The sequence below is a fragment of the Copadichromis virginalis genome, linkage group LG15, assembly GCF_057382275.1.
Source record: "Copadichromis virginalis isolate Kocher_CV1m ecotype Utaka linkage group LG15, C_Virginalis_male_GT1.1, whole genome shotgun sequence".
NCBI lineage: Eukaryota > Metazoa > Chordata > Actinopteri > Cichliformes > Cichlidae > Copadichromis > Copadichromis virginalis.
In genome coordinates this window covers 4,032,058-4,054,175 of record NC_140632.1, presented here as the reverse complement: position 1 = coordinate 4,054,175, position 22,118 = coordinate 4,032,058, and the positions used below count along the sequence as shown (strand labels likewise).

At 42.8% G+C, this 22,118-nt stretch overlaps 1 protein-coding gene across 5 annotated transcripts in view; it reads left to right on the top strand.

The window, feature by feature from the left end:
- Positions 1-22,118, top strand: part of klhl29 (kelch-like family member 29) — a 276,227-nt gene that overhangs the window by 89,681 nt on the left and 164,428 nt on the right. For all 5 annotated transcript variants that reach the window (XM_085431405.1, XM_085431403.1, XM_085431401.1 and 2 more), the window contains one exon: positions 16,565-16,876. In XM_085431405.1, the coding sequence (XP_085287531.1) occupies positions 16,604-16,876 (273 nt within the window). In that variant the 5' untranslated portion in view covers positions 16,565-16,603. The remainder of the gene's footprint in view (positions 1-16,564; positions 16,877-22,118) is intronic.

The window sequence follows — 22,118 nt, the reverse complement described above, 5'->3', positions numbered from 1 at the left end:
TTGTATTTTTATTTTTTATTCCTATTTATTCTATTTATCCCCTTTGTATATTTTATTTATATTTGTCTCTGTATTTATATATGTGTGTGTGTGTGTGTGTGTATGTATGTATGTGTATATATATATATATATATATATATATATATATATATATATATGTGTATATGTATATATATATATATATATATATATATATATATATATGTATATGTATGTATATGTATATATATATATATATATATATATATGTATATATATGTATATGTATATGTATGTATATGTATATATATATATATATATATATGTATATATATGTATATGTATATGTATATATATATATATATATATATATATATATATATATATATATATATATATATATATATAAAACAGTTCTGTAACTGTAACTTCGGTCGTTGCTGTGCTTTTTTTGGAAGTCGAATTTCCCAGAGGAACCCACCCGAGGGATTAATAAAGTTCTATCTTATCTTATCTTATCCTTGTTCTGGGGAAGGCAAGTTTTGATGCATTGGGAGCTCATGTGAAAAGACATACGATAAGGGGGGGCGGGGGGTTGTGGGAGAGAGAGGACACGTTCGCCTGAGCAGCTCCAGCTTTCCTTTGTGTCTGTGTGTGAGTGTTTGCGGATGGGCCAGCGTGGACACTTTACCCAACCTAATCATGATTCCCTTCTTTTATCTGGGTGCAGACCAACTGTCCAGGTCCATACATCACAGACCCCCCCACCCCTAACTCCCACTGTCTTGTCTTCTCTCTGCCTTCTTCCATGCTATATATTGCCATGTATCACCCACTGACACTCCGGCAACATATTAAAAAGAGGGATAGTGGCTGCTCCCTGTTATTGCCAGGAAAGTGATTTATCATGGGGCCACATTCCCACCATATTGATTGAAGGACGTGTGTGTTTGTTCCACCTTTTCCCCATCACTCTGGGCTTTCTAATTTTCCTTTTCTGTCATTGCCTGTTCTTCTTCACTTCTTCTCTGTTTCCTCTACTCTTTTTATCTCACCTCACTTCCACTATCTGTGATGTTACCCACCAACTTCATCAGTGCTCTCTCGCTCCCTCTCAACTATAGAGCCATATATAATTAGTTTTACACACTTATGAACGTGTCAGGTTGAAGAGTATTTCTATCAGTTTTGCCCAAACCAAAATGGCTTAGCCCTGAAATTTTACACAGACATCAATAGTCCCAGAGGATGAATGCTAATAAGCTTCACCTAATGGTGTTGGGTGAAATTTGTCCACCACTTTTGGCTTTGAGGTTCCATCCTGCATATTTACTGAGTTTCGTTTTGTTTTTTGGTAATTCTTTAACCAAATGTGACATGTCTGAAACTTAGCTGTATTGTCCTTAGCTCTATTTTATCTTTAATGCTAACAGGGGAAAATTAGCCTGCTATGTTGCTCAGTATTAGCATGTTAGCATGCTGACTTTTAGCTCAAGGTACTATTGACCTAGGGTTGCCAACCGTCCCTTAAAAAACGGAATCGTCCCGTATTTCGAAACAAAAGTACACGTCCCGTATTGAGCTAATAAGGGACGCACTTTGTCCCGTAATACAGTGAGAATCAAAAGTAGTCTATAACTTTTAATGGAATTAACGCTTTGTTGGAAAACAAAATTCCCAGCCCCTCTCCTGCTTTGTGACCAATGAGCTGACAGCACACTTATGAAAATTCGAGTATGACAATTCATATTACCGCTTATCTCATTGGTCGAGGAAAGGTCGCTTACGGAGAAAATACAGGAAGACAACAGATGACCACAACAAGAAGCATGGCCAACAGGGAAACAAACGCCGACACTGCGGTGCAAGTCTCGGACGTCAGTACACCTAAAGCTGGACATACACTGGGCGATTTTCAAACTGCACGATTGACTCGCAGGGGTTATAAGTTTGTAGGTCACGATGCAGGGTCTCACACTATACCGCCCGATGCTCTGATACGACCTGAGTGCTCACACTGTGCCTCCATAAAATGAAGGTTATAACAGAAAATCTGTCGCTCGCTCTCCCTCTGTCTTTCACTCACATGCACTGAATTGCGTAGAAAAGCACTATAAATGTAGCGGCCCATTTTATCAAACTATTTGTGAGATCTTAGGATTTAATACACATAAAATACGTGCCATTTTTTGGACTTATCTACTCTTAATGCAGTCGTTCACACTAACCACATAATTTTGCAGCATTTATTTATTTTTGGATCAAGCGTTCGTGATACAGCTTCAAATCCTGGATCAAACCACGAAATTCCACCTAGAACCACTATTCTCCTCCTTTTTCAATCTTTAAGTCAAAACAGCATCAGACAAAAGCAGTGCTTCATCTTTTTGCTTAAAAAGTTGCTGTGTTGATTAATTCTTATAAAAACCTTTCCAATTAAATTTTGCCCAATTATTAGTCTGTGAAAAGTTTTGTTTTCATCAAGTTTAATTGAAGTTGAGCTTGTCTCTCAGCTGACCATTCGCCCCTCTCTCTCTGTCATCTTTTTTGGGCTTGTCGAGCCAAAGGAAAACGTTCATGAATGTAATCTCAGTCGAAGTACGTTACAGAGTTTCCATTCCCCAAAGCAAAGGCTCCTCACTAAATCCGGGCATTGTTTGACTTCCATCCAACCTCTGCTGTCAGTGTGACACGGGTATAAAACTGTACAGCGATAGAACACATTCCCCAAATCCCTTCCTTTCCTACAGTATACGTTCTCTTTATCTTTGCCTCACTTCCTTTTTTTCATCATGGTCATTTCAGTGGCCTCTCTGTTTGTTCATTCCACTTGCCTAGGCTGTCTCCCAGGCCATTAATCTACACCGCTTCAACCGCTCCTCTGGGCCAGACCAGGCTGTGGCGCCACTCACCATGTGCTCTGAAAGGCTACTGTGTTCATACAGATACGAAACGATAGACAGAGACAGAGAATGGCTTTTAGAGAGAGCACCTAGAGACATGAGATAAGTGGAGAGAAAGGGAAACATACGAGCAGCAAAGAAGATACTTGCCTCTTTTTCACTTTTCATGTCATCTAAGACAGAAGTGAAAAAATCATGTATTTGAGACCAGAGATGATGTTGCCTCGAACAACTGCACTGAGATTACCGTTGGGTCTGCCCTTTGGAAAAGGTTGAGATTTGAGGAGATTAATATGCTGTTGGATAACGCGGGGTGGTGGTGGGGAGGGATTTGTTGCTCGCCTGGAGCCGGTCTGGACAGGCAGCGGCCGTCAGCGGTGATGAGGGACTCGAGCAGATGGCCTGGCTTAATCAGAGAGTGCTGTCCTGAGTGTACATTTGCGTATACCTGGGTTTCAGATGATGCGTGTGTGACTTATAGTGAGAGAAGTTTTGTGCTCGTCTTGCATTCATAAGTCTATCTGCACTGATACGTGTGTCTGCGTTTAATAGGTAAGAGCAACGAAGACATGAAACACACTTGGCGGTAAATACTGCTAGCCTTGATTTCTCTGTCATTAATCATCATAGAAAGTATTGGAGCTGACTGGGTTGGGAATTTGTTGCTCAGCACATCTGAACTCTGTTTTGCTTCAGCTTTAATGTAATTGACTCTCTAAGAAGGAAACATCAGCCTTTGATTTATTAGATATTCCTCCATACGCTTACATTTGGACTTGAATCTATAAAAGGCCCCGTTTATGCTGCTAAATAAACAGAAAAACTCAATAATCTAAACCTGTCTCCGAACATTAATCTTTGCATGCGTTCACATTTTCAGCAAACTGGGTCCATCCGCTTTCGATGCCATTACTGCAATTAGACAAATTAGCATGTAATTACATGCGCTCCGAAAACACTGCTGTTTCATTTCACTCTTTTTGTGGGTTTTTCCAGAGTGAAGTTTGACTGAGGCCATGTCCAAACTAATATGTTTTCATTTTAAAACTTATTTAAAATCCATTTATTTATTTATTTGAGAACTCTGGAGTTGCATTTTGATTTGAACTGGCAGAAAAAGAGACTTTTTTTGGAAATGGTGTTGCAGGCACCCTCATTCGACTGCTAATTGAGTCTGTCATGCAATGGGGCGGTGTGGTGGTGCGGTGGTTAGCACTGTTGCCTCATAGCAAGAAGGTCCTGGGTTTGAATCCACAGTTTGCATGCTGTCCTCCACCAGTTCAAAGATACAGAGTTTGGTTCACTAGTGATTCTAATTTGTGCCCTGCTTTGAGCTCCAGCACAACCATTACAATTGGATAAGTGGATGAAAATCTCCATGGCTTTCATGTGACAAAAGTCTAGTCATTTATTAAAGGGAACAAGGAATTTGCAGGTGCCTCTGACCCTTATCTGTATTAGCAGTTGTCATGGAGTTGAATATTGGGCACTAGGGTTGGGCGATTGGACGAATATATTGACTTTCGATGACAAGCTGAGCCCCTCGGCGATCGTTTTTACACGGGCGATTTATTTATTTGTTTGCCCATGAGTTTGCTAATAATGACGGAGCTAATAGAAGCAGTCAGCTGAAAGAAACTAGCACTGTTTTAACAGCACCCTCTTTCTTCTGCGAGCAAATGCCCCCTCCTCAGAGTGCGCCCAAATGCCTGTTGGTGGAGCTGCAGAAGCTGCTGATAGTCGCATACTCAGTCGGATGGTGGACATGTACATGCTCATGCAAGTTAGCTGTGTTTAACTACTTTGCTTGCAGTATATGTCTGCACAAGCGGCACACCGCCTTGGTTACATCCTCAGGTTTACCAGTTTCATCTGGTTTAAAGCCAGAAAGATCACAAATTGGTGACTTTTTTAGTGCTGTCAGCTTTATCGTGCCATCATCACGACTAACGCGATTAATAATGAACCCATCTGGAGTCAAAATCCCTAAAATGTTAATGCGTTAATGCTGATAGCCTTAATTTTTGGGGGAAAGTTCGTCCATGTTTGGACTTCTTCTGTGTTGTAAACACGCAAATCAGTCCGTGCATGATTACATTGCTCCGCCCATCAAAAAGTCTGCGCATGGGTGAATATATCTCCCATCATTGATTATTGGACTGACGATTGTCGGTTGGAAAATTTTTACATATCGCCCAACCCTGTTAGACACACATATTGGATCCCGACTGTCCATGAATGGTGTTCTGAATCAGTGATATATATATATATATATATATTAGAGCTGGGCGATAGAACGATAACGATATGTATCGCGATATAACTTTTACTCGATAGAGAAATTAAGCTATCGCGATAGACCTCGCCGCTCTTGTCCTCTAAAAAAAAAAATTTAAAAAAAAAAAAAAAAAAAAAGGTCAGCCAATCCAAATTCAGTAGCGCAGAGCCGAACCAATCACAGCCGCAGCGTCACGTCGCGTGACTTGTTACGTACAGCACAAGTGCCAAGCCGCACGTGTGTTTGTTTGGGAAGCAGCCAGCGGGTAATGGAGGAAATGAGTGTGCCGACTAGAAAAATCAACCGAGCGTGACCGAAGAGAAAACAGATGATGGTTCCAACGCCGGAGAGATTGTCGAACGGAAGAGCCATAGAAGTTCCGTAGTGTGAAGGTATTTCAGCTATTTCAAGTCTGACAAAAAACAGAGTAGCTGCACTGTAAATGTGCCGAAAGCAAGTCTGGAAATACAATAAACTGGTGCATGCGTCACACTGTGCGCCACGTTATTGTTTCGGTGAAATGAATTTCTACAATACTGTTAATTCTACTCTCTGCAGTGTTTAAATGCTTACATATACACACAGTTACTGTCCCTCCACACATACGACTCGGTTCTGCTTCTATGCCGCAGCTTTGTTTACTTTTTCCCACCGAGGCTTCTAGACTTCTGATTGGCCAACAGTTCTGCACGGTTAGGAATCTAGCTCCACCTGCTGCTTTGGCATGTTCATAGCAGCGTTTTCCTTCATTTCTGCCTTTATGTGTGGACGGGATTATTTTTTAAAACGAAAACGGAAAATCTCCGTTTTCAAAAATACCCGTGTACGTGTGGACGTAGCCTCAGTCTCTGACTGGAAGCGCTAATTCGTCATTCGGCTTTTGTCAGACTAAAGTAACTGTTAAAACTGTTTGAAAAGCTCAGCTATACAACAAGGAGAGATTGAGAATTTCCTTTTAGTTCTCAGTTTATTTGATATTGACAAAAGTTAGTCAGTTTTGTCTGTTCTTCTGTAAAACAAACTAAGATTTATTTTTAGAATTAATATTTTGTTTCTAAGTGGAATTGACAATTTAGTCTGTTTCGTTTGTTCTATTTTGAAACTTAAACGCTTTAGTGGCTGCCTTTTGTGTAGTTTGCAATATTTGCCTTTATTTATCTGAAAAAGTCTCATGTTCCTTAAGTACATCTGCCCTGTTGAACTTATTATGGGAAATAAATATTTAAATAAAAACAAGCTGCTGATTATTTCACATTTTACTTGTGAGCAACGGCACATTTAAATCTTACAAATATAGTTATTTGGCTTATATCGTGATAGATATCGTTATCGCCTGAAATGAAAAAAACATATCGTGATATGAAAAAATCTCATATCGCCCAGCTCTAATATATATATATATATATATGGAGCCTCAGTGTCTGCTTCTCCACTTCTGAACAGTACACCACGTTCTCACCAGGGAGCTGGATGGTACAACCACATTGTTAATGTCATCTAGGGTGGAAAGCAAGCCAGCATAACAGCAGAGCATCAATCAGCCAAAGAACCTGGGCTCGAATTCCTGGAAATCACCAAAAAGAGAAAAAACAAAATGACTACAGTTCAGCAGGGACGGGTCCAAGTAAGGACGGAATTCAGTGTTCGGTGTAATTTGGGAAGTTGTAGAACAGTATGTCACGTTCAGTGGCTCATGGACAGCATTTGTTGGAGGCAGTGTTAGTTATTCATTTTCCTCTTTCCGCAGACAGTCTGTGGATTCAACCCAGTGGGTTTCCCTGTCATAAACAAGCTTTCTTTACCACTGTCCGTGCCATCAGGGACTAAAGTTTTAAGAAGGAAAATGGTGGCTGTGTAAGATGTCATTTCCTGCTCGTTGCCTCTAGAAAAGAGGCTTAACGAGAACAATTTAACGAAGGCTTTTTAATAAATTTCCTCTAAGGAAAAGTACGTTCTGGTGGCATTTGTTGGATTATTTACAGTAACGTGTAGTAACTGACATGCACAGCGACAGTATTAATCTTTTTATTTCTTTATGATTTGCTCTTCAGCGTCTAGATGCTCTGCGTTTACGGGATCAACCACCTGGAGGGGGTCACTGGAACACAACTTGCTCAAGGAAACGCCGCTTGTGCACGAGGAGGATCAAAGCCGAGGCCCTCCACTCTGAGGATGACCTCGGTTACCGCTTAGCCATGCAAAAGTCAATAACGCGCGCTCGTGTAAGCGATGGGAAGAGCGAAATATGGAGCCATTGATGCTTCACGGCGGGGTCAAGATAGTATCCAGCCCCGAAGCATCTGTATGGTAATGATGGGAAGAGTAAAATCGAAAACGCGAGGCGTTGCCATGGTGACAGAGGTGATGTCATGATCCCAGCTGCCGGCGAACTCTCTGTAGCTGAGGGTGCAGCCGCATATCCGCGGGGCCAGTCGGCTTACAAACTACTCCATTGTAAATCATTGTCACAGGAGCCACTCCTCTCGCTCTCCTCCACATTGTCTCCTATCTCTTGCTCTCGTTTAATTCTCTTGGCCTCTTTTTTCACTCTCTTATTGCTGGCCTGTCTCTCTTATTGATGTCTATATCTCTTGATCTCCCCTCCTTGGCCGTGCACTCTAAGCTGGTGGTGTTGAAAGAGATGGATGCTCACTGCCCTCAGTAATCTCCGCAGCAGCCATTTAGATAATTAAGTCACTGTTCCTTCACTTGGCTCTCCATGTCCCGCTTCCAAAGCTGACCTACACACTCGCACACACAGACACACAACATCACACGCATGTTACAGTAGCTCCAGTAATGCCGCAGCCTAAAGACCCGCGCGTGTGTTTATGTGTGTAAATGCGCGCGTAGCCGTGTGCGGCGTCAGCCGGGAGAGCTGTTTGTTTTGATGGCGTTGTTGGTTTTTGTTTAGAGAACAGAGAAACACGCGAAAAGGATGCGACGGGGAGAGAGAACAGGCGACAGCTGCCACGGGCCACAGAGGATACACCCGGAACGCGCACACAAATACAAACACAGCGCGTGATTGGCGTCTGGAAATTCACCACTCACGCACCAAGTAGAAAAAACAAAACTGAAAAAACAGCACGTAGGAAGGAAGCGTGCACGCTTGCCTCGGGGTTTTTCTCCAGCTCCGTGTCTTGCTGTTGTGATAATGTGGCGTTTTGTTGAAAGTCGGTGTTTTAATTAACTGAGCGCCGGCGCGCAGTGGTGGAGGTAGCAGCTTTCTCTCTGTTTGGGCTAATCATCACGCCCGGGCCGCCGACAGTCATACACCGTCGGGGTGTTTCTAACTCAAGTCGGCTGCACTATTTCCGCGGTCGTGCACAGAAGAGCAACTCTCGTGCTGTTTTCATCATGCACAAGCAAAAAACACACCCCCTGTACTCAGACCTCAGCAAACAAGCAGCTTAGAAAACCTTGCATCACACAAAACACACACATGCATTGCACACGCACTCATGCAGCTCCCCCTCTATTTTTTTTTCTTTCCACGTCGCTAGAAACTTTTACTTATTAATGCTCTGCTAAAAGAATTGTGCTGATGCACACGGAGAGGGTAATTTGCTGTCAGTGGTGTCGGCATATGCAATATTTCTTAATCTCAAGAAAAAATAACCCTTGGCCCCCACTTCCTTTTTATTTCTCTTCCTTTTTATTTCTCTTCAGGTGCCTAATGCACCTGATCCCAATTTTTTTTTATCCGCCTTGAATGATTTGGCCTTTGCTTGCATGCTTTATCAAACAGGAGATGATCAGAAAGTGTCTGTCTCAGACAAAATGAGGCAGTGTGTGCATGTCACCCACCAGTATTTCATCCATCAAGGTGTCAGATTAATATACAAAGTGCCATCTCTCACTATCGTCTCTGAACCTGCGTGGAAATCCTAATAGGCAGATGAGATAAGGAAATGTGAGGTGCTGGATTCAGATTAGTTCCCGGTCTTGCTCGGAGTGACTGGTGATTACCTCGTGGTTTGGGTTTATTTTCCTGCCAAAGACTGTAGCGGCAGCTGTTTAAGTAACACCCGGCCTATATGCCTCTAATTTGCTCAAACCGAAGCTATTTTTGGTTTCTATGATGCTTAAGCTGGTGGGTTCTGTTATGAGAAGCCCTGCAATTTTTTTTTTTCTTTTTTATGATGTGCTGCTGCCTGTGTGGTGTCTCTGGATTCCACTCAGACCACTAATGAGGTGTGCGAACAGTAGCAAAGTACTAATTCCCCTCGAACCACTGGGATTAATTCAACCTACTAATGCTAAGAATCAATCCCAACAATAGGCTTGTAGGTTTCCACTGTAGCTACATTTGTCTTTTCCTCTCATTTCTAAAGATGGCCCTTTCCTCACCTCTCTCTACATCCCCCCATAACTCACCTCCACACTTACAATGTTCAAGCACATGAAATACACACTCAACCTAATTGTTCCTTTCCTGTGTTTGCCTTTCCTCTGGGTTCTGCTCTGTTGTTCCAGCGGGTTTTTTTTCCACCTCTTCTCCTGGAACGTCAATTAGATTTTCTCCTGTTCGCGTCCTTAAGAAGGAAAGCTAAAAATACCCAGGAAGCCCTCTTTCTTTCCCGGCAATTCAGTTTGCTTCATCAAGGTGGGGAAAAAAGACAAAAAAATGCTGGAAAGAAAAATTCTCTCCCACCAAGAACGTATTAACTCTCTCCCATCCAATTTAGGTTCTAGCACATTGCCTAATTAATAAGGCTTGTGCGGGAATGCTTTTATAGGCAGGTGTGTGTGTAATGGCAGCGAAACATCCAATTTAAGACAGCGCTGTATCTTCATCATCAGGCGTGACTCATCATCTGGGACGGACTCTAGCTGTGAAGGAGAATTTTAAAGGCCCGAGACTCTGGCTCACTGCGCTTCGGGCTATTCCTGTACCAACAGTCTCCCCCATTATTTAAATATCAGGGCGAATACCTCCGTCGTCCTGGAGGGACTGTCAGCACATTTCTGATTGCTGTGTATGCGGCGTGTGTGTGTGCACCTGCGGTAGTTACTCTATACTCGGTGCATGTCTCCCACAGGGCCGCTCATTTACAGCAATATCTTGTCCTCATAAAGTTACAGCATGCCATCTATCCCCAGCCCTCGTTTGTACCATCCAGCCTCGCTGATGGACGGGCCGATCATTAGCGCAGCCTCGTGAGTCTAGCACGTGGCTGTTTGTGCGCGAGCACGGTGAAAGCTGGGCTGTCACTGGGTCAATAGAAATAAACACTACTACAGATTGGAAACGGAGCCCTCACTCTTGGGGAGTATCTGTAGCAGGAGGAACTGCTGGGTGGTATTAAACACAGGGCAGAATGTGCTAGCAAAGCAAACATCACACCCCAGAACAGACGTATGACACACCACCCGCCCCACTCCACCCTGATCTCCATCCTTAACACCCTTCTCTCTATTTCAGGCTGCGTGTCGCGCTCGCACACACTCACAAGCGCACGCGCGCTTTACTGCTGTTATATCTCGTTTGCTCTCTCTCTCGCACACTGTCTGGCTGTCTCTCCGTCGTCGCTGCGTTCTGTCCATCTGTTACGCTGCCTCTTTCCTCACGTCTATCTGTGGCTCCCCGCTCATTCCCACATGGCTTTGTTAACGCGGTTCTGTCACGCGCACCCCAACATGCTGTGTGCCGCCTCGGAGTGACAGATGCTGCTCTAAAGGGTGTGTGTCTCACATTCCCAACCTGCCAGACAACTTTTTTTTTTTTTTTTTGTTTCCCCCCCCCAAACCGTTGCTGCTTAAGAATCTAAAGTTGTCGTAAACTCCTCGTTTCGCAGGGGAATCTAATCTGATCTCTGTATCTGTACATGTGGAGCTGGCTGAAATTTGGGTTCTGATTCATCAATATTTCTTTTATTGCCTCTTTTTTTGCGGGGGGAAAAGTAGCGCCCAGCCACCAACACACTGCAGCTGACAGCCTTACACTCAACGATGTGACAACACAACGGAGAATCCGAGTCAGTCAGCTCATTAGGCTCGATTCCTGACATAGTAATTGTGTTACTTTCTCGAGTCCCTTTGCTCTCGATGGAAACCAAAGCATTTTTGTTGCTATTTGGGCTTCCAGACGATTAGTAATTGTACTAATTTTTGTTTTTTTCTCATCTTACAGAAGAGATCATGAGCTGTTTTTAGTCAGAAAACAGCATTTGGCGTGGGAAACTGATACCCTCAGGTTAGATTATTAACATGCTGGCAGGATTGCAGGAGCTGAAGAGCCTCATTAATTGCTGTAGGGTATGACTGAATTGCTGTCATTATATCTTATGAACTTTAAAAAATAAAAGCCCTTAGATTGACTTTAAACACGTGAGCCTCACAGCGAAGGTTATCAGCCCTCCTCTTGAATCGGCGTCACCTCGTCCAGAGTTTGACAGTGACTTCATTGGATGTGAAAGAAAATGGGCAAATCTTCATTGGCACCATCTCCCCAGAGCGGAGCGGTGCAGAGCCGAGTGTCATTGGAGATGTGATGCATTCAAGTGTTTATCTGGTCTGGCAGAGTCCACAGGTGTGTTGGGTGTTGGTTTCCACGAGGACCTCTGAGAGCGACATTTCCTTTATCGCCTTCTCGTACTTAACCTAAAAAAAAAAGGACAAAACACACACAGAGCACGCACTCTCTCAACGTGGGCTCGCACGCACATGCAGACTTTCAAGCAGTGGCAGAAACGTAGCCGTGGAGGGAATTTAAGTCTCTGTAATTAGTAGCTTAAATCCTTCTGTTCACCGAGGACCATAAATGTAGTGGGATTTGTCTCGGTGACACTCGTTCTGCGGGGATCTGTTGCCAGCCTCCAGTTCCACAGTACATACTGACATGCATAGTGCCAGGATGACAGGAATTCACTTAGAGGATTGTGCAGATATTGAAATGTAGAGCCAAGAATCTGAAAATGCCACTTGGGTGAGTGATAGAATGGGAAGCATGGTAATGTGAGAGTCTCCTCTAGAAAACAACAGAAGCGTTTGTCGTGTGTATGAGGCGCTCGATGATGCTAAGCTGGATGTGTGCGTTCGCTATCTAAAGTAAGAAAGGAAATGTGGAGCACGCAGACCTCTGATTAGGAGCCGTGATGTTATATGAGACATGAGAAAATAGCAGCTTTGCATACTGTTTATACAAAACGGAGCTAACCCTTTAATTGTTCTGCACTTGTTCTGTTGTGCAGAAGCCCCCTCATGAGCAATGCTGTCAGTCATGAAGAACTGCATTTGTTTCATAGTGACTAATTCTTTTCTGTATCTCGAGTTCTACATTTAACCTTTTCTAATTAATCAGCTCGCAGGCGCTGTTGCTTCATTGTGTTTTTCATTCTCTTGTGCCTTTACACAGACATATTAGCGTTATATTGAGTATTTTCAGTCATTTTAACATCAAAATGCACATGCAAAAAATCACATTAGTACAGCTGTTTATAACATGGTTTTAAATTTGTTTGAATTGTATTTATATCAAAACATTAATTATAACACTGCCTGGGATTGGACTGCAAGGACCGCTGACTGCCGCTTCTACAATGCACCAAACCTTACAGCCCCTCTTGTAGCTCTTTCAGGCTAGCTCCAACCAGGCCCCTGCCCCAGGGCCCGTCAGCCCTGCCCTGGGTACGGTTGTGTCTCTTGAGTTTTTATTTCCTCATAAGGGTTTTCTGTGTAGAGCTACTCTATATCAAAAGGAGCCAATTTAGGTGGTTTGGGCATCTGACTAGCATGGTGGGCATGTTCCCAGGGCAGATCCAGGACAAACTGGAAAGATTACATCTCTGGCCTGGGAATGTCTCTGGAAGAGAGGAAGGAGGTGGTCGGGGTTGGCAAGTTCTGGCCGTCTGTGGTTAGACTGCTGCCTCCACAACAGATCCAGTAAGCAACAGAGGACGGATGGATACTTGAATTAGTACAAATGTTCTTACAGAAGTTATTTTGACTTTGTCATCAATTTGTTTTCACCTTATTTAAAATACGGAATTCAGTGGATAACCTTACATTCTCATCACGTTACTCCTTTTTACCCATTTTTTGATTTGACATTCATATGATTTGAAAGCTGTGAAATACTTGAGCTATTTTATGTGTTTAAAACCTTAACCCTTCACCCTGAAGTGCATGTCTTGTTTCCTCAGCCTTGGCTACAAATAACTCAGAAGTGCCAGATCAAAATATTCCATCAGACAAACTATTTTTTGCATTTCTCTTAACAGGACTAATTTTGAAAAACAACATTTTTTTTAATTGAAATGGGCACTGGATAATCCCCACAGCGCTCCAGAAGGTATTTGAATAACTTTGTTCATGTTTTGAATTTTAGCCGTTAGCGAGAAATAGAAGACGGCAAAGGAGGCGACTTTGCTTGTTTCATTCCTCTATCCTGTGCTGTGTGGTGCTACCCTAGTGAGGTTTGTTCCACAGAGCTTGCTAGTGTGAGCACATGCAAACTTGTTCAATGCCTTTTCTTTAATCAAATGGATTGATTTGTTCTCAAGTGCACCGATGTCCTAAGAGGTTTACCGGGAGACAAAACACACTCTGTTTTCCAGTGAATCACCGTCTAGACTAGATAGCACACTGGATGCACAATAGCATGTCTTCACTTCACATCTGAAACGCGCTGAAATTGTGAAAGCAAATGCACTCTTGCCCTCAATTCTGACTTTTGTGGAGATAATGTCCCTTTTTTTTCTGCTTTTTCTTCCACTGTTTTCATGTGGAGGAATTTTTCTAACTGCCCTCTTATTTCTTTGCTGAGGTGTGGAGCTCGGGAGATAAGAGAATATTACCTGGCTCTAACTCTGCCATTGTTCCACTGGCCTAGAATCTTGTTAGTCTCTCTGTACATATTTTTAGAGATAATTCGAGCTTATTCTATTGGAAAATTTGAGGTTATTAAAAGGGGTTACTATGGAGAAGGAGTAAGGTTATTGCAGAGAGAGTGAGAAGAGAGCGTGAGAGAGTTGTCCCGAAGCGTTCGGTTGCTCCGTCTGACTCTGTCGCCACGGATCGGCTTGCTGTGTTTGCACAGAGTAGACCTTGTATTAGAGAGGGGAATGAAATGAACTGAGGATTGAGAGAGGTGGGTGTATATATAACATAAGAAAATACAGACGATAAAAACACAAAGGAAGAAAGAGAGAATTGTAGTGGATAAATAAATGGATGGTCACAGCAGCTAAAGTTACAGTAGGGCAGGTGCTCCCACCTCAGGCTGCTTGGTGTATCGCTTCCATCAAAGCTTTGTAGAGAACCTTTCATTTGCAGCTTCCTCGTAGACTCTTATACTGCACGGCTGGGCTTAAACACATTCAGTTGTAGTATATGCTGCTTTTGTACACTAGCGCGCACACACAGAGATACTCACAGAGAAGCCGGCATTTCAAGGCGTTCCCTCCTCTGTGAGGCTAAGAAGCAGCATGACAGACCCCAGCGTGCAGAATACAGACTTATCATCCGCTGTCATTCTCTCCTTGCAGACCAGGGGATTTTGCATGGGGCTCGCTGAACCTGGTGTGAGCTTGTTATATATTTATTTCATCTGTTATCAAGGGCTTTGAGAAGCATAACGTGCCTTTGGTGAGGTTGAGTACAATGCACTAGAAACCCATCAGTGATGGATTTCACTGCTCAGATCCCGTACCACTTTGATTTATGACATAATAGAAGAGTGATACGCTGCTCCTGCTGCACAATAGCGCCGTGCTCCATTCTTATGTAATTCCAGCTTGCTGTCACCTCTTAGCCTATCGCAGCTAGGGATGGGTATTGTTTAGGTTTTTATCCGAGACCAGTACCAAACCGGTACTTTTGAAACTGTGCCGGTGCTTAAACGGTGCTCGAACTGGTGCTTAAAGAATGTAGAACACAAACTTTGTCCAAAAACCTCTTATGTTTAGCTGTTTTTTTGTAAAAAGATAACAATGTTAGCCTTTTCTGCAGCTATAGGGCATATATGGCATCACTCTTGGCTGGAAGCAGTGCTTAAACAATGGAAAAAACACAAACTTTATCCAAAAACCTCTCATGTTTAGCTGTTTTCCACTTTTCCTTTGGTCATTTTAGCCTTTTTGGCCAGGGTGAAGGGAGTATCTGGCATCAAACAAGAAGACAGCCGCATGTAGCTACGACGGTGTTTGCTAGTTCACCTTACATGCATTAATTTAATAACGTGGTTAGCCTACTCAACGTAAATTACACACGAACAACATTAAGCGACTCACGCAGAGAAGAACGGCTGCTGCTGCCATCATCATCCGTCATCATTTCTGCTACATTGGCAGGGCTAGAGGTCAGGACTCTCCTCTTTGGGTTTTTGGGGGATGCTGCTAACTCCGGGTCTGATAACAGGCAACCCACGCACAGTAGATGTGCACGGTGTGAGGTCTCGCAGCAAGCTATCAAATACGGTGCATTTCTCGGCTTTTAAAGAAACGCTATGCGTCGCCAGGTGTTTCATCAGATTCGAGGTGTTACCTCCTTTGCACAGTATCAGCTTAAAGCACTTGTTGCAGGCTGCTGAGTTTGCATCTTTTGCTGTGGAGTACAGCCAGACTTTAGACCGCTTCGCTTTGGGCGTTTTTTTAATCTGTAGCTCTGCTCTAAAAGAACGTACGTGGGCCCGCTTACTATGCTCGCAAAGGTAAAATGATTGGCTGGAATCCAAAGTGTATGACATCTCAGGAAACAAAAAAGCACCGAAATGTGCGCTGCTTTTCGGTCTGGTTACTACCGTTTATGTCACCGGATACCGGCACCCATCCCTAATCGCAGCCTGCTGTGCTTGAAAAAGGGAGAACCCTCCAATGCACTTCAAGGGCAATCTGATTGAATTAACCAGCCATTAGATGTATGAGATGAGCTGTAATTGGGGTGTGGGGGTGACGCGGGTATTTATCTATTTAGATGAATGAGTTTTGACCGCAAGGTCGTGTTACTGCTCACGCTGCCCTCAGGACAACTTGAACTGAGCGTGTACCTGCTTGCGTCTGGCTCAGCCATTTTGTTTGAACCTGTCGTCGCCGTGCCTAGACGCCTCGCATAACACATTTGGCTCCTTATGGTTTGGCACTGATGGTGTTTTTTATAGAGCTGCTCAGCGGCGCTCATTTCTCTCGCTCTTGTCGCAGCCCTCGTTAATGACTGGGAGAATAGGAATTAGAGGCAACAAATGAACTGCAGTGTATTCGCGTCAGTCAGGTGCGCTGGGAGCAGATGCTGTGAGCATTTACACCTTCATGTCAACATGTTTTCTCCTTAATTTACTGACTGACTGTTTCACTCTGTTCTTTGTTTTTTCCCAGAAACTTTTATTCTATTCGTGTCTGTATCGCTCGCTGCCGCTTGCACGTCGTGGTTGAAATGACCTTTACCCTCTTCCCGTTTCACACAGGCCTGCCCCTGTTGTTCCCTCTGAGAGGAAGAGGAAGTGATGTCACGCCACCACCATCGCTTTGAGAGGGACTACCGGGCACCCTGGGAGCGGAGAGACATCCGTCCTTCTGGCCTCCACAATGGAGGAGCCAATCATAGCTGTGCCTCTGCCGTTGTCAACGGCAACAACCGTCCGGGGCTCCTTCCCCTCCCAGTCATCCCCTCCCTTCTTCCAACTCCAGTTACAGTTGCCGTGACAACATCGAGCAGCGACTTAGTGGTCAAGCGAGGCATCTCGGCAGCAGGATCGGTGGCTCCGGCATCAGCCAAGGTAAGAGGCTCACCCAAATGGATGCTGGGACACCTGCTTCCCTCTGACTCCTCTTGGACAGCTCTCGATCTCTTTTACTGCTCTGTCAGGCTTTCTTTCCTCTCACTGTGTCAACTTTTCAATCTGTGATGACTCCCCAACTGGATGTAATATCTAACTTTTTCCATGCTTTTGAGACTCTTCTGCTTTCTTCTCTCGCTCTGTGTGTCTTCCAGTTCTTCCCTCCCACTTTTTTTCCTAAACATTTCTGCACTGGCACGCCTGTCTTCATGGTTCAACTGTCTCAGCTCCTCAAACCCCCTCTGTTGTTTCTCTCTGCAGCCTCTTTTGCTCTTTACCTTTATCCCTCACTCCAGTTTTGCTGCTCTCTCTGCACATTCTTGCCAAACCATTTTCCTTCCATCTTCATTTTCTCTCTCTGCCAAATTGCTGGCTTGTCCTGCTTTTGCCTCCTTTGTCATTTTTTTCTTACATTATTTAAATGATCTCTGACAGCTGACTCAGATGGGTTCTGCTTTCAGGTGATGATTTGTAGTGTGCTAGAAACAAGCAAACAAAGGGAGCCATATTATTATATACCATATCAGTATATATTGATCTTGTAGGTCATTGATTCCCCAGTGTCCCAGGCGATATTTCTGCATTAACCAGTGGGAAAGATTTAGCTTAGTTGTTACAAATAATAAATTAAGTGGACCCGAACAGGTTTGCATAGAAGCATTAACGGATAATTAAAATTAATGTACGAGCAGTACAAAGCAGCATCTAAAAAGAATGCATAGATATATTTTGTTAGTTACTTTAATACATTGTATAAATTAATTTTCTTTGCAAAAATTATAACTGATAGTTCACACAGTAGTCAGCAAAATTAGTAAAAGGTAATTTTTTTGGCTTGCAGTTGAATTGCAAGGTACCATCATGGATTAACAATTAATATTGTTAGCCAAATATAATAGATACACACCTGTTATGGTAGTCAGGTAAAAATATGAACATAAAGTTGTGTTAAGAGTTTTTTTGAAGAATTTTCAAATCTCATGTTTTAGTACTGAAGAAGCCTCTCTGATCAGAGGTTACTATTTTTTACTAAAAAATAGTAACAAAGTAATATTTGTTACTAAATTTACTAAGATCACATCTTAGTAAATTTCCTAGTTAACAATATGTGTTAAAAGCTGAAATTGTTAGCTGTTACCTATCTAGCAGTTAATGCATATTGTGGATAGCAATTTAACAGCAGTTAACAATAGAAATTGTTAGCCAGCTAGCTAAACAGCTAATGTGGCTATAAAGCAAAGTTATGAATATAACACTGTAAATTATTTTGAAAAAGTATGACTAGCAATTATATTGCTAGATAACAGTATGGGTTAACAGATGAAATTGTTGTCTAACTCAGCGGTCCCCAACCCCCGGGCCTCGGACCGGTACCGGCCCGTGAGTCGTTTGGTACCGGGCCGCGAGAGTTGAGGCTCAGTGAAATGTATGGTTTTCAGGGTTTTTAATCGGTTTTCAGCGTTATTTTGTTATCGTTTTTATCGTTAACTTGGTTTTCCTGGGTCTTTTCACGTGTGTTATGAATAAATTTTCTTTTTTTCGGTACTGGTACTAGTTTTATTTTGTTGTATTTATCCGCGACACCTTAAAGGCCGGTCCATGAAAATATTGTCGGGCATAAACCGGTCCGTGGCGCAAAAAAGGTTGGGGACCGCTGGTCTAACTAACCAATTAATAAACAGTTGAAATGGTGTAGACAGGTGATGTAAAAGTGAGGCTAGCAGTTAAACTGTTTGCAAACAGTATGGAGCGGTTAGCGTGTATCAAAAAAGTAGCCTAGCATGCCAGAGTGTTAGCTAAATATTAGGGGTGCAACGATACTCGTATCGATATTGAACCGTTCGATACAGTGCTTTCAGTCCGGTACGCATATGTATCGAACAATACAAAATTTTTAATTTATTTTATCTTTTTTTTTTTTTTTTTTTTTTTTTTTTATCAACTTTTCTTCTGACGATGATGTCTGTGTTGAGAACTTAGTGGATCTGCGTTCGACTACTCCGCCTAGGCTGCACTGTCGAGCGCAGATCCACTGAGCGCAGCACAAGCTAGCAAGACAGAAGCTAAGCTCGTTGCAACATGGCAAATTGAACCTCCCCCACCCTCATTCAGATCTGGCCTTTGGAACTATTTTGGTCTTCATGTGAAGTATGACCCTGAAGGTAAGCGCGTCATGGACAAAAGTAAAACAGTATGTCAGATGTGCCACACAATGCTCAATTACATGGGTGGGAACTACTGCCAGTTTGCTCGTTAACGTGTTGACGCCGTCCAGCCCCACGCACGGGCGATCCGTGGTAGCTCGTTAACGGAGATTTGCCGTGTTGTGGCAATAACCTCATTTCAGATTAACGCTGACAGCACTAGTGGGAACACAATGAATATGACTGCACGTTTACGCCGACACCATCCTAGTGCAAAGACAAGTGGAAGCAGACAAAAACAACAAGCACGCATGCTACAAACTTTACCCGAGTCATTTAGACAGCCGTTAGCACATGATTCTCCTTATGGGGACCTGATATGTTTAATATGCTGCTGAGAATATAGCCCAGAAGAAGCGTATAGTATAGCTTTTATTTTGGAAAGAGACATTTCTCTGTAATAAACTCTCTTTTCCAAATGAGTGATTTCTCGATCAGATAGATTAATTTTTTTCTTACTCTGTTGTTTCAGCAACATTAAATTTAAAAACTACTTTTGAGTTAAAATATATATTTATAATTTTAATAAATGACAAATTAAAAAAGCATGAACATTTTTTTGTATCGAAAAAATATTGAACCGTGACACCAAAGTGTCGAACCGAACCGTGAATTTTGTGTATCCTTGCACCCCTACTGAATATATTAAGTAAATTGGCCAATAAGCATAATAAAATAAGTGGATCTTAAGGGAAGTAAGTTAAAAATATCCAGCTAATAGTTAATTAAAAATTGTGGAGAAATATTTAGCTGAAATGAAATTCATTAGAACCAGTGTTGAAGACAAAGGAGTTCAAGTGTAACAAGGCTGTTGAGGTAGATCAGAAGCAAAAGATGGTGAACTGCCGTCAAAGATTAAAAGCAATCTCTTCTCGCTCCATTGTGACCATGATATTTAATCCAAACTGTATTATAAAGCTATTTTTTTAAGGCCTCAAGTGACTTAGGTGCATTCATTCCTGATTTGATTATACGTTGTATTTGTGTTTAGAAAATAACTGCAGCTTGAAAGTGTCTTGAGTGGTATAGTCAAGAGCTGTAGTTTGTGTTTTCCACCCCTTCGTCTTGGGATTTGCTAGCAAGCTGGCTGTCAGCAACGTGTGAAGAGAGAGGCCTTTACCAAAAAGGAGTTAGACATTTTAGCCTCTCCCCAGCCTCCGCTTCCATGGATACCATTCATCTTCTCTCTACATTCCTCCTCACTGTCAGATCATTTTCTTTAACTTGGACTTCTTGGTCTCTTGCTCTTGGTGGAATCTGCTCTGTAAGAGCAGAGGTAAGCAATGCTCTGGTAATTTAGCCCACAAGTGCACATCATTAGATTCCCCACTGAATACACTGACCACAGACGCAGTGAATCTGCTTTGGCACCGCATCGGCCCTTCCTTTTGTGCAGCTGAATAATTACATACATTCAGACAAAGTCTCGCCAACTCCCACCGTGGCCGTTGTCATCATTCAATGGCTGCCATAGCAATTAACTACTTTGCATTGCATCTGAGTGCACACTTGTTTAAACATACAGCGTATGGGGGAGTGCGTGCACGAGTGCGAGCGTGTGCGTGCACGAGTGCGAGCGTGTGCGCGCACAGCAACAACTGTGTGGTTATTTCCCAAGATGCCAATTTACTTTGCTTTGGTTTGCTCCTGACAGTCCTTTGTAATGTAGGCAGTAGAGACCAGCACAGTTTAGAAAAGCAAATACATAGTCTGGGTTCTGCTTTAATAGTGGCCTACAAAAGATACCAGAAGCCTTAAGAACTGGCCAACACTGTGGGAGCCTGTCTCTCTATCTTCTTCCTGGCTGCATACTGTCCTCACTTGATCCCTGTCATCTTTGATCAAAGCTGTTGGCGGTCACAAAGAGTCTGATGGACGGCTGTAGCTCGCTCTCCACGGGACCCGTGTCCCTGCTCTGTCCACATATACACTAAAAAGCTAGTGGACTATATTGATTTCCACTGGTCCGATGTACATGTGCACGTGTATATGTGCAGGTGTACATATGCGTGTAGGGTAAATGCTGACATTCGAAAAGGGCCATCTGGCTGCATTGTCCATGTAAAGCTAACCACATGGAACGATGAACCGTTGCTAATCTAGACCTATGCTCTGTTATCCCTTTAATTATTTTTTTTAACTTAATTTAACGTGCATTTTGTGCTGCTGTCACAGATGTTGAATTGGATGTAATTATCAAACAGAGCCATTGTGTCTCCGGCTGATGAACAGTATCGTGAATGTCAGGGAAAAGCTCAGTTTCACTCAGCATGCTAGTCGTTTTTCCAAAGCATTTTTTCCTTAGAATATCAATGAGAGTCAATTTACTAGGTAATAACTAAACAGACATCGTAGCATCTGAGCAGGTCGAGGCAAGAGCTGAGGCCTGGTGCCTGTCAGGAATATTACTGTAGGCTCACACAGCAAGGCCAAATTCCATAAAACTTGGTGGAGAGGTGGAGCACGGGTAAAGGAAGTACTCGTCAGATTTTGGTGCGAATTCTGAACGCTTGCCTTAAACTAGCAAAAAGGTGCAATGGCCTTGGTGGAGGTTGTGCTCCGACTTTGTGTTATTTACTCATCATTTAAAAAACAGCACCTTTTCTGACATATCTGTGGACGGGTATATGTGTGCCACCAGTACAACCAATGTTTTCTTAAAGCCAACTGCATATTAAAAGAGGGACATCTAATATTTGGTTACATGGGGATCAAAGGAGTATGTGTACATGTCCTAAATCATTTAGTGTGTGATGCTCAGTTCTGGATGAGACTTCCTTGCTTCACTATTCTGTTTAATTGAACGTAATTGCATCGAAGTTGCGGAGCGCTTGAAGTTCCAACCAGAACATATTAGCTGGACAAGCTGTCTGAGCTAAACATTTGCATAAGGGGCATCCTTAAAAGGCACATGCTGTGCCGTTTTATTAATCTCATCTTTTACATTGCGTTAAGTCACACGCTTAACGGAAATACTA